General features: G+C 53.9%; 1 protein-coding gene across 12 annotated transcripts in view; it reads left to right on the top strand.

Annotated features, from left to right (window-relative positions):
• kmt2ca (lysine (K)-specific methyltransferase 2Ca) overlaps positions 1-12639 on the top strand; it is a 112097-nt gene that overhangs the window by 59960 nt on the left and 39498 nt on the right. For 11 of the 12 annotated variants that reach the window (XM_035530697.1, XM_035530700.1, XM_035530696.1 and 8 more), the window contains 7 exons: positions 74-178; positions 1587-1768; positions 2441-2605; positions 3041-3150; positions 3452-3538; positions 3704-3916; positions 11478-11606. In XM_035530697.1, the coding sequence (XP_035386590.1) occupies positions 74-178; positions 1587-1768; positions 2441-2605; positions 3041-3150; positions 3452-3538; positions 3704-3916; positions 11478-11606 (991 nt within the window). The remainder of the gene's footprint in view (positions 1-73; positions 179-1586; positions 1769-2440; positions 2606-3040; positions 3151-3451; positions 3539-3703; positions 3917-11477; positions 11607-12639) is intronic. The other variant, XM_035530693.1, reaches the window with a different exon arrangement.

Raw genomic sequence — 12639 nt, 5'->3', positions numbered from 1 at the left:
TAGTATCTCTGTATTAAGTGGTTAAACAGCCAGCCTTTCTCTGTCTGTCTGTCTGTCTGTCTCCTCTCTGCAGGACATGTGTGTGGTGTGTGGGAGTTTTGGTCAGGGCACTGAGGGAAGGCTCTTGCCTTGCTCCCAGTGTGGGCAGTGCTACCATCCTTTCTGTGTCAACATTAAGGTAAGAGCCTCCTCCACTACCAACACTTAGCCCCTGCAGCCCATAAAAGCCCCTCTTACCCACAAGTCCCGTGCACGGCACCCACCTCCACCCCGCCAGGGGACGGAGCCTGGCGACGGTCTGGGAGACGGCTGACTGGGTGCTCCGTGCGAGTTCTCGGGCCCACAGCGGATTTGGGATAAGGTGGAAAACGAGTATTAAGTGGCATACCTTAACCGCCACAGGCCCTTTTCCGGCAAGGCTGATCCCCCAGCAGAGATCTCTATCCCCTCATAGTGTCAAGATGGTCATTTTTGATCTATCGCTTACTTTTCCTCATAATAATGGCGTTAAAGTGTCTGTTATCTAACACTTCACGCTGGTGTTTGCATTGTTGAAGCCTCTGTGTGTTTGGCAACCGCTGTGGCATCTAGCGGACTGTGATTGATTAGAGCGGCCACAGAGATTGGTCCGTTATCCCTCATTAGTGCGAGCCCCTGCTGTGCTCGTGGGAACACTGTTGCCCTGTTTTTTCACCCCGATGTCCCACATGCCCTGGGGATGGTACTAGAACACTGACCGCTGCTTCTCTCGCTCCTTATGTAGGTCTAAAAACGCCCCTCCGCGCTAGCTTTTGCTACGTGCCCTGATGTCCCCCTCCCTCTCTGCCCCCTGGTGCTGACCCATCACAGTCTGCTGCTGTCACACACTCAGCGTGGCAGAGCTGTCCTGGTCGTGACCCTCCATACATCCTCTTAACCCCCTGCTGGGACGCTCCAACCTGCCTGGGTTGAGCGCTCGTTATCGCCTGTAATGTGAGTTACATTATGCCGCATTGGTGCAGGTGGGGCCCAATGCATCAGCGGGGCGTGCGACCGCGCTGTTGATGACCCTGTGGTGCTCGGGCAGGTTAAGGAAGGCTCTTAATTACACTGGGCTGTGAAAGGAAGCCGCCTTCTCAGAAACGGTGTCCTGTATTGACCTCGTTATTTTTGAGTATTTCATTTTATTGGATAAGAAGCAAATAAACAAGTTTTTATTTTGAATCAAGCCATTTCCAGCTGAAGGAGTGAGAGAGAGTCCTCTTTCCCCCTAAAGAAAAGCTTTGCTTGGATAACCAGCTTTTGCTGGCGAGGACAAATGTATCAGCTCATTGGTGTGGATTTGTTAGTTGGTGTGTGCTTTTGAATTGATTGTGTGTGTGAGAGAGGGGGTAGGTGAATGGTTGATAGATTTCTCCCTGCATGCATCTCTTGATCTGAAAATAGCAGGAAACCTGTGGTCTTCCCAGATTAGATTTTGCTCTGACCTTTTAACCTTTACTTAACATTTGACCTCTTATACTGTGTGTTCTTGTGTTTGTGCGTGCGTGTGGGCTTAAAATTGCATGCATGTGTTTTGTGTGTGTGTGTGTGTGTGTGTGTTGCAGATCACTAAGGTGGTGTTGAGTAAAGGCTGGCGTTGTTTGGAGTGCACGGTGTGTGAGGCGTGTGGGCAGGCCAGTGACCCTGGGCGCTTGCTACTGTGTGACGACTGTGATATCAGCTACCACACCTACTGCCTGGATCCACCCTTACAGAATGTGCCCAAGGGTAGCTGGAAATGCAAATGGTAAGTGTGTGTGTGTGTGTGTGTGTGTGATCTGTCTTTTTTGCTTTGAATTTCTACTTCTTTAGCAGTGTCTTAGCTGTTAGGATTTGAGCTGTTTTCTCAGCAGATATGCCAGGGTTTCCCTCATGTTCAGTGTAATGTCAGACATAATCCCCAGGCAAACAGAGCCGCGTTTACAGTGCCGTGTGACGCAGGCTGGCTGAGATTCTGCTGGAAAGTGACCGTATATCACTGTTTATTTTTAGGTTCAGCACACTTGACATTGTGCCACCTGTGTGTTCTGGTGAGCATTGTTTAGTGTCCGTGTTCAGACTCAAACGGGGCTGGCTGTAGTGCCATAGACCAGTGTACAGTGTTTGTGTGCTATGTGCATATGCAGGGGTATGTGAAGACCTTAAAAAAAAAAAAAAACTGTGAAATGTTTTTAGTACATTCAGCTCATGTCTACGAAGAAATATGATTTTAGTTGACAGACTAAGGAAGACAAAATAAGATATTATGGATAGGATTAGGTGTAGATGCATCATTCTTTAGCTACTGTAATAGAAACGTCAGTGGAAATAGCCCATATGGATAGTAATACAATGTTTTTGTGTGTGTGTGTTTGTGAGAGAGGGATCCTATAATCACACGATTTATTTATTTATTTTTCTTCTCACGCTCCCCCCAAAGGTGTGTCTCGTGCATTCAGTGTGGAACCACGTCCCCCGGCCTGCGCTGCGATTGGCAGAACAACTACACGCAGTGCGGTCCGTGTGCCAGCTTGGCAGTGTGCCCAATCTGTGCCCGTAGCTACAGGGAGGAGGAGCTGATCCTTCAGTGCCGGCAGTGTGACAGGTGGGCAGTCCCTCCGAGTGCAAGGTGCCTTCTTGGCGTGGGGGTGGGGCACACATCTGGGGAAGCAGGCAGTTTAAGAGTGGAAGGGACAGTGTTGAATCTCTCTGAGGGAGGGGAGATTACACTTGGACAGTTCATGTGTAGGCATACATGTTTGCAGCAGGTTTGTCAGGTTCTGATCCGGAAAGGTTCTGACATAATAATTATCACCTCAACGTTGGCAAGCTGGATCAGGCGCGTTGGAGCAGGCAAAACAATTGATCGCAAGAGCAGTGGTTCTCCGCGAATCTGAGTTTCATCCCTACTGTGTTCATGATTACACCTTGTTGACTTGGGCAGGTGGCCTGGCGCTAAAATGACCAATGTAATTATGTTTGGATGTTTTGGCATCATTGGTGAGCTCTGAGTTTGGCTCAAGTTTCCTATGGTTTGTAGGTGGCTGCATGCATCCTGCCAGGGTCTGAACTCAGAAGAGGAAGCAGAGAACGCAGCAGACGATGGCTTTGACTGCACCATGTGCAAAATGATCACTCTGCCCACACACGGTAGGAGAGCCCTGTGTAGAAATGTACCTCCTGATGTCTAAAATAGTGTCGTGCAGAGCTGACCATGGGGAACAGACATAAATGTGTTTTAACTGCGATGTGGTTGTATACCTGGCTAATGTCAATATAAACAGTCTAATCCAAGCATAATCTACAACTAGAACGCTGCATCACTGGTTAGGTTGGATAGATTAAGTTGGAAGCTCCATGTGCTTTTTTGGTCCCTGCTGTTGTGATCCACAAAACGGTGTGACGATGGTCCTATTGTTTTTGTTTGTTTGTTGGTGTTTCCTGTGTTCAGGCCCAGCTGGCGTAGGTGTAAATCTATGTGATCCCAGCAGCGACCCCACGATAATGGCTCAGATTGTATCTAAAATAAAGGAACATGGTAAATAAAAATGGACAACTTCTGCCTGTCGTCTTTAGGGATCACGTACATGTAATCGTAGCTTTTGCATTGCCTAGTCGCCATTCTCGAGAGACATTCGCAGTAGCGCAAGTGTTGTGTGATTATGGGATGTGTGAGCTGATATGTTGGGCATCTTCCTCTCAGACTTCCAGAAGACATACACGCAGGATGGTGTGTGTCTGACCGAGTCAGGCCTGTGTCAGCTGCAGAGCCTGTCTGTGCCCTCGGTCCGGCGCCGGAGACACAAACCCAAACTCAAGCTCAAAATCATCAACCAGAACAGTGTAGCTGTGTTACAGACTCCTTCAGAACCACAGTGTGAGCTGTCTCGCGAAGGGGATATGGACGATAGCAGAGGTATGCTGTGTGTGTGTGTGTGTGTGTGTGTGTGTGTGTGTGTGTGTGTGGGTGTGTGGGTGAGAGAGAGAGCTCTCCTTTGAGGAAGGCACAGGTTGATGAGCAGTGATCTGTGTACTTGTGTATGTCTGTGTCGGTCTATAAATGTGTGTCTGGGCATATCCTGTGGGTGTATATATGAGTGGGTGTGCACTACTGCAGTTCTGCCCTCACAGTGTGATTTTGCATATGTTCATTTCGGCATTCTGCAGTGTCCATGTGCTCGTGGCGCTTATGCAGTCTAATGAAATAACCTCACAAGAGCTTACTTCTGAATAATTGGATTTCAGATTTCATAATCACTACAACTGTGCGTTCAGTAATATAAGCCACTCTGACATACTTCAGCGGCACCTCACTGCTGCTCAGTACTGTTAGTGATTTATAAAGAAAGAGAATTTATAAAGAAAATTTGTTTTGTTTCTGAAAACAAATGGCCACAAAGACACAGCAACAGTGATGCAGTAAATGTAACACAGTACCTGAAGATGGAGGTTAAAAATGAATAATTAAACAAAAAAATTGCCTCCTGTCTGCACACACTGGAACAAATTCAAATGAAAGTAGGGAAAGGAGTGAATTTGAAAAAGGGAGAGGATGGGGAGAGAGAGAAAGAGAGGAGGAGGGGGAGAGAAAGGGAGAGCAGAGAGAAGGAGAGGAGAAGGAGGAGGAGGAGAAAAGGAGGAGGAAAGAGAGGGGAGGAGGAGAGAGGGGGAGAGAGAAGGAGGAGGAGAAAGTAGGAGAGGAGGAGGAGAGAGAGGGGAGGAGGAGGAGAGAGGAAGAGAGGGAAGGGGGAAAGAAGGAGAGACGGAAGGGAAGGAAGGAGAGGAGGAGAGGGAAGGGGAGGAAGGAGAGGAGAAGAGAGGGAAGGGGAGGAAGAGGGGGAAAGAAGGAGAGATGGAAGGGGAGGAAGGAGAGGAGGAGAGGGAAGGGGAGGAAGGAGAGGAGGAGAGAGGGAAGGGGAGGAAGGGAGAGGAGGAGAGTGAAGGGGAGGAAGAGAGGGGATGGGAGGAAGGGGAGGAGGAGAGAGGGAAGGGGAGGAAGGGAGAGGAGGAGAGTGAAGGGGAGGAAGAGAGGGGAGGGGAGGAAGAGGGGGAAAGAAGGAGAGACGGAAGGGGAGGAAGGAGAGGAGGAGAGGGAAGGGGAGGAAGGGAGAGGAGGAGAGTGAAGGGGAGGAAGAGGGGAGGAGAGGAGGAGAGAAAGTAGGGGAGAGGGAGCGGAGAAGAGAGAAGGGGAGGAGGAGAGAGAGGGAAGGTATGGAGGAGGAAGAGAGGGAAGGGGAGGAAGAGGGGGAAAGAAGGAGAGACGGAAGGGGAGGGAGGAAGGGAGAGGAGGAGAGTGAAGGGGAGGAAGAGAGGGGAGGGGAGGAAGAGGGGGAAAGAAGGAGAGACGGAAGGGGAGGAAGGAGAGGAGGAGAGGGAAGGGGAGGAAGGGAGAGGAGGAGAGTGAAGGGGAGGAAGAGGGGAGGAGAGGAGGAGAGAAAGTAGGGGAGAGGGAGCGGAGAAGAGAGAAGGGGAGGAGGAGAGAGAGGGAAGGTATGGAGGAGGAAGAGAGGGAAGGGGAGGAAGAGGGGGAAAGAAGGAGAGACGGAAGGGGAGGGAGGAAGGGAGAGGAGGAGAGTGAAGGGGAGGAAGAGAGGGGAGGGGAGGAAGAGGGGGAAAGAAGGAGAGACGGAAGGGGAGGAAGGAGAGGAGGAGAGGGAAGGGGAGGAAGGGAGAGGAGGAGAGTGAAGGGGAGGAAGAGGGGAGGAGAGGAGGAGAGAAAGTAGGGGAGAGGGAGCGGAGAAGAGAGAAGGGGAGGAGGAGAGAGAGGGAAGGTATGGAGGAGGAAGAGAGGGAAGGGGAGGAAGAGGGGGAAAGAAGGAGAGACGGAAGGGGAGGGAGGAGAGGGAAGGGGAGGAAGGAGAGGAGGAGAGAGGGAAGGGGAGGAAGGGAGAGGAGGAGAGTGAAGGGGAGGAAGAGAGGGGAGGAGAGGAGGAGAGAAAGTAGGGGAGAGGGAGCGGAGGAGAGAGAGAAGGGAAGGAGAGGAGGAGGAAGAGAGGGAAGGGGAGGAAGAGGGGGAAAGAAGGAGAGACGGAAGGGGAGGAAGGAGAGGAGGAGAGGGAAGGGGAGGAAGGGAGAGGAGGAGAGTGAAGGAGAGGGAGCGGAGGAGAGAGAGAAGGGGAGGAGGAGAGAGAGGGAAGGAGAGGAGGAGGAAGAGAGGGAAGGGGAGGAAGAGGGGGAAAGAAGGAGAGACGGAAGGGGAGGAAGGAGAGGAGGAGAGGGAAGGAGAGGAGGAGAGGGAAGGGGAGGAAGAGAGGGGAGGAGAGGAGGAGAAAGTAGGGGAGAGGGAGCGGAGGAGAGAGAGAAGGGGAGGAAGGAGAGGAGGAGAGGGAAGGGGAGGAAGAGAGGGGAGGGAAGGGGAGGAAGAGAGGGGAGGAGAGGAGGAGAAAGTAGGGGAGAGGGAGCGGAGGAGAGAGAGAAGGGGAGGAGGAGAGAGGGAAGGAGAGGAGGAGGAAGAGAGGGAAGGGGAGGAAGAGGGGGAAAGAAGGAGAGAGGGAAGGGGAGGAAGAGGGGGAAAGAAGGAGAGACGGAAGGGGAGGAAGGAGAGGAGGAGAGGGAAGGGGAGGAAGGGAGAGGAGGAGAGAAAGTAGGGGAGAGGGAGCGGAGAAGAGAGAAGGGGAGGAGGAGAGAGAGGGAAGGTATGGAGGAGGAAGAGAGGGAAGGGGAGGAAGAGGGGGAAAGAAGGAGAGACGGAAGGGGAGGGAGGAGAGGGAAGGGGAGGAAGGAGAGGAGGAGAGAGGGAAGGGGAGGAAGGGAGAGGAGGAGAGTGAAGGGGAGGAAGAGAGGGGAGGAGAGGAGGAGAGAAAGTAGGGGAGAGGGAGCGGAGGAGAGAGAGAAGGGAAGGAGAGGAGGAGGAAGAGAGGGAAGGGGAGGAAGAGGGGGAAAGAAGGAGAGACGGAAGGGGAGGAAGGAGAGGAGGAGAGGGAAGGGGAGGAAGGGAGAGGAGGAGAGTGAAGGAGAGGGAGCGGAGGAGAGAGAGAAGGGGAGGAGGAGAGAGAGGGAAGGAGAGGAGGAGGAAGAGAGGGAAGGGGAGGAAGAGGGGGAAAGAAGGAGAGACGGAAGGGGAGGAAGGAGAGGAGGAGAGGGAAGGAGAGGAGGAGAGGGAAGGGGAGGAAGAGAGGGGAGGAGAGGAGGAGAAAGTAGGGGAGAGGGAGCGGAGGAGAGAGAGAAGGGGAGGAAGGAGAGGAGGAGAGGGAAGGGGAGGAAGAGAGGGGAGGGAAGGGGAGGAAGAGAGGGGAGGAGAGGAGGAGAAAGTAGGGGAGAGGGAGCGGAGGAGAGAGAGAAGGGGAGGAGGAGAGAGGGAAGGAGAGGAGGAGGAAGAGAGGGAAGGGGAGGAAGAGGGGGAAAGAAGGAGAGAGGGAAGGGGAGGAAGAGGGGGAAAGAAGGAGAGACGGAAGGGGAGGAAGGAGAGGAGGAGAGGGAAGGGGAGGAAGGGAGAGGAGGAGAGTGAAGGAGAGGGAGCGGAGGAGAGAGAGAAGGGGAGGAGGAGAGAGAGGGAAGGAGAGGAGGAGGAAGAGAGGGAAGGGGAGGAAGAGGGGGAAAGAAGGAGAGACGGAAGGGGAGGAAGGAGAGGAGGAGAGGGAAGGAGAGGAGGAGAGGGAAGGGGAGGAAGAGAGGGGAGGAGAGGAGGAGAAAGTAGGGGAGAGGGAGCGGAGGAGAGAGAGAAGGGGAGGAAGGAGAGGAGGAGAGGGAAGGGGAGGAAGAGAGGGGAGGGAAGGGGAGGAAGAGAGGGGAGGAGAGGAGGAGAAAGTAGGGGAGAGGGAGCGGAGGAGAGAGAGAAGGGGAGGAGGAGAGAGGGAAGGAGAGGAGGAGGAAGAGAGGGAAGGGGAGGAAGAGGGGGAAAGAAGGAGAGACGGAAGGGGAGGAAGGAGAGGAGGAGAGGGAAGGGGAGGAAGGAGAGGAGGAGAGTGAAGGGGAGGAAGAGAGGGGAGGAGAGGAGAGAGGGAGAGGAGGAGAGAAAGGGGAGAGGGAGCGGAGGAGAGAGAGAAGGGGAGGAGGAGAGAGAGGGAAGGAGAGGAGGAGAGAGAAAGGGAGGGCAGAGAGGAGGAGGGGAGAGAAAGAAAGAGGAGGAGGGAGTGGAAGAGAAGAGGAGAGAAAGGGAGGGCAGAGAGGAGGAGGAGAGAGGGGGAGGAGGAGAGAGAAGGGGAGGAGGAGAGAGAGAGAAGGAGAGGAAGAGAGGGAAGGGGAGGAAGAGGGGGAAAGAAGGAGAGACGGAAGGGGAGGAAGGAGAGGAGGAGAGGGAAGGGGAGGATGGAGAGGAGGAGAGAGGGAAGGGGAGGAGGAGAGGGAAGGGGAGGAAGGAGAGGAGGAGAGAGAAAGGGAGGGCAGAGAGGAGGAGGGGAGAGAAAGAAAGAGGAGGAGGGAGTGGAAGAGAGGAGGAGAGAAAGGGAGGGCAGAGAGGAGGAGGAGAGAGGGGGAGGAGGAGAGGGAAGAGGAGGAAGAGAGAGGGAAGGAAGGAGGGAGGGAAGGGGAGGAAGAGAGAGGGAAGGAAGGAGGGAGGGAAGGGGAGGAAGAGAGAGGGAAGGAAGGAGGGAGGGAAGGGGAGGAAGAGAGAGGAGGAGAGAGGGAAGGGGAGGAGGAGAGAGGGAAGGGGAGGAAGGAGAGGAGGAGAGAGGGAAGGGGAGGAAGAGAGAGGAGAAGAGAGTGGGGAGGAGAGGAGAGAAGGAAAGAAGAGAGGGAGAGGAGGAGAGGAGAGAAGGAAAGAAGAGAGGGAGAGGAGGAGAGAGAGGAGGAGAGAAAGGGAGGGCAGAGAGGGGGAGGAGGAGAGGGAAGGGGAGGAAGAGAGAGGGAAGGAAGGAGGGAGGGAAGGGGAGGAAGAGAGAGGAGGAGAGAGGGAAGGGGAGGAGGAGAGAGGGAAGGGGAGGAAGGAGAGGAGGAGAGAGGAGGAGAGAGGGAAGGGGAGGAAGAGAGAGGAGGAGAGAGGGAAGGGGAGGAAGAGAGTGGGGAGGAGAGGAGAGAAGGAAAGAAGAGAGGGAGAGGAGGAGAGGAGAGAAGGAAAGAAGAGAGGGAGAGGAGGAGAGAAAGTAGGAGAGAGGGAGAGGGAGCAGAGGAGAGAGAAGAGAGGGAGAGGAGGAGAGGAGAGAAGGAAAGAAGAGAGGGAGAGGAGGAGAGAAAGTAGGAGAGAGGGAGAGGGAGCAGAGGAGAGAGAAGAGAAGGAGGGAGAGGAGAGACGGAAGGGGAGGAGGAGAGAGGGAAGGGGAGGAAGAGAGAAGGAAAGAAGAGAGGGAGAGGAGGAGAGAAAGTAGGAGAGAGGGAGAGGGAGCGGAGGAGAGAGAAGAGGAGGAGGGAGAGGAGAGAGGGAAGGAGAGGAGGAGAGAGGGAAGGGGAGGAAGGGAGAGAGAAGGAAAGAAGAGAGGGAGACGAGGAGAGAATGAGGGAGAGGGAGAGGAGAGAGGAGGAGAGAGAAAGGGAGGGGAGAGAGGGAAGGAGAGAGGGAGAGGGAGCAGAGGAGAGAGAAGAGAAGGAGGGAGAGGAGAGACGGAAGGGGAGGAGGAGAGAGGGAAGGGGAGGAAGAGAGAAGGAAAGAAGAGAGGGAGAGGAGGAGAGAAAGTAGGAGAGAGGGAGAGGGAGCGGAGGAGAGAGAAGAGGAGGAGGGAGAGGAGAGAGGGAAGGAGAGGAGGAGAGAGGGAAGGGGAGGAAGGGAGAGAGAAGGAAAGAAGAGAGGGAGACGAGGAGAGAATGTAGGAGAGGGAGAGGGAGAGGAGAGAGGAGGAGAGAGAAAGGGAGGGGAGAGAGGGAAGGAGAGGAGGAGAGGAGGAGAGGGAAGGGGAGGAAGGGAGAGAGAAGGAAAGAAGAGGGAGACGAGGAGAGAATGTAGGAGAGAGGGAGAGGGAGTGGAGGAGAGGAGAGAGGAGGAGAGAAAGGGAGGGCAGAGAGTAGAGGAGGAGGGAGAGGAGAGAGGGGAGGAGAGGGAAGGGGAGGAGGAGAGAGGGAAGGAAAGAAGAGAGGGAGACGAGGAGAGAATGTAGGAGAGAGGGAGAGGGAGAGGAGAGAGGAGGAGAGAGAAAGGGAGGGCAGAGAGTAGAGGAGGAGGGAGAGGAGAGAGGGGAGGAGAGGGAAGGGGAGGAAGAGGGAAGGGGAGGAGGAGAGAGGGAAGGAAAGAAGAGAGGGAGACGAGGAGAGAATGTAGGAGAGGGAGAGGGAGAGGAGAGAAAGGGAGGGGGGAGAGGGAAGGAGAGGAGGAGAGGAGGAGAGGGAAGGGGAGGAAGGGAGAGAGAAGGAAAGAAGAGGGAGACGAGGAGAGAATGAGGGAGAGGGAGTGGAGGAGAGGAGAGAGGAGGAGAGAGAAAGGGAGGGCAGAGAGTAGAGGAGGAGGGAGAGGAGAGAGGGGAGGAGAGGGAAGGGGAGGAAGAGGGAAGGGGAGGAGGAGAGAGGGAAGGAAAGAAGAGAGGGAGACTAGGAGAGGGAGAGAGGGAAGGGGAAGAGGAGAGGAGGAGAGAGAAAGGGAGGGCAGAGAGAAGAGGAGGAGGGAGAGGAGAGAGGGGAGGAAGAGGGAAAGTGGGGGAGGAAGAGGGAAGGGGAGGAGGAGAGGGAAGGAAGGGGAGGAGGAGAGAGGGAAGGAGAGGAAGAGAGAGGAGGAGAGGGAAGGGGAGGAAGAGAGAGAAGGAAAGAAGAGAGGGAGACGAGAGAATGTGGGAGAGGGAGTGGAGGAGAGGAGAGAGGAGGAGAGAGAAAGGGAGGGCAGAGAGAAGAGGAGGAGGGAGAGGAGAGAGGGAAGGGGAGGAAGAGGGAAAGGGGGGAGGAAGAGGGAAGGGGAGGAGGAGAGGGAAGGGGAGGAGAGAGGAGGAGAGGGAGCGGAAGAGAGGAGCAGAGAAAGGGAGGGCATTAAGGAGGAGGAGAGAGGGAAGGGGATGAAGAGAGAGGAGAGAGGGAAGGGGAGGAGAGAGGGAAGGGGAGGAGAGAGGGAAGGGGAGGAAGAGAGAAGGAAAGAAGAGGGAGACGAGGAGAGAATGTAGGAGAGAGGGAGTGGAGGAGAGGAGAGAGGAGGAGAGAGAAAGGGAGGGCAGAGAGAAGAGGAGGAGGGAGAGGAGAGAGGGAAGGAGAGGAGGAGAGGGGGAGAGAATGTGGGGTGGGGTAGATGATTTGAGGGGGACTGGACATTTAATAAATTTGCCTGGGAAAGGAAAGGGAGGTTTTGCCGCCAGCAGTTGACGTGGTGCTGGGAGCCCGGCCTGGTCAGGTCCATGAAACCCTGAGCGTAGAAGGGCACGTAACCCCTCGGCCCCAGCCTGCAGTGGAACCGTGTGGACTCCGGGCCACAGCTTCCGTCGACAGTTAAACTGGATCGTGTGAAAGGGTATTTGAGGAGGGCAGTTAAGAAACACTGATTAGTCCTTCAGCGCTGTGGACACCAGGGCTGGGGTGCCGGAACAGTTACGGTTCTGTGTTTGACATTGTGCGTGTTTTATAGTAACCCGCTAAAACGGTGTGTTGTTGTATGCATCTGTGTGTGTGTGTGTGTGTGTGTGTGTGTGTTTCAGAAGTTGATCTGATGGACTGTGATGGGAAGTCTGACTCCAGTCCTGACAGAGAGCCCAACGACGAGGACCTGAAGGGAGCGGAGGGCGTCGACAGCATCAAAAAGAGGAAGCGGAAACCCTACCGGCCAGGTGAGGAAGATGCAGAGAGCAATAAAGAAAAGAAAGAGGGAGAAGGTGGGGGGGAAAGAGAAAAATGGACAGAAGGGTGGAAAGAGACATATAGAGGGAGGGAAAAAGCGAGGGAGCGAGTGTTTAGGGGAGGAATGGAGAGACGAAGGGAAGGAGAGCTGCACTTAGCAGAAAGGACATCGCCGCTGGAGTGTGAAATGGTGTGGCTATACACTCTGGCCCTTAAATAGCATATCCCACAGTGCCTTGCTCCTAGTGCTGGCAGGTTTTGCTCGGAGCCAAGAAAACATAATCTCCTAAATTTATTCTCCTTTTTGCAATTTTTTATTTTTTTTTTTAAATTGTACATTTTTAATATTTTTTCCACACCTACAGTGATGCGGCTCTTTTAAACGTGGCGTGCCTTGCTGCCTGTCCTATCTTGTGCTGACGTGTAGTTGGGACTAAAACTGCAGCACTAATTTTCCTGTCCCAGAGGGACCCCTGTTATCATGTGTGCACTTAAATTGTTTTCAAAATGAGATGCTGTACAGTTTCTGCTGTGGTGTCGGTTTGTTTATTTATTTATTTATTTTAAGGTTTTGTTTTGTTTTGGCCACACAGACCTCTGTCACCATGTTACTGAGATATGGTGTCAGACTAAGGGATGGGAGCCTAACGTCTGGTAACACACACTGAGATGTACATATGCACATCTCCGACTGATTTAAGCAGACAGATTTGAAGTCTTTTGCCCTTCTTTACCCCCACTGTGTAATAACAGTGTGGAATATTTCCCCTTTGGGATCCATATTCCAGCACTCTGGAATGAACGTCAAACAGTGGCTGAGGTTATGATGCAAAATGTCGCCTGTAACGTGAGGGCGTATTCACCTGGACTATATCAACCACAGCACTGTGCTGTATGGAAGTGTTTTAACACACACACACATGCACAACACAGGTGTGCACCACGCACAGTGTTTACCGGTTGATGGTTACTATGGTGGCAGTAAATGACTGACTCAAACTCCAGCTCCCCCAGCCTCTAACC

Source organism: Electrophorus electricus, chromosome 10, assembly GCF_013358815.1.
Source record: "Electrophorus electricus isolate fEleEle1 chromosome 10, fEleEle1.pri, whole genome shotgun sequence".
Classification (NCBI taxonomy): Eukaryota; Metazoa; Chordata; class Actinopteri; order Gymnotiformes; family Gymnotidae; genus Electrophorus; species Electrophorus electricus.
This window is presented reverse-complemented; position numbering and strand designations above follow the sequence as displayed.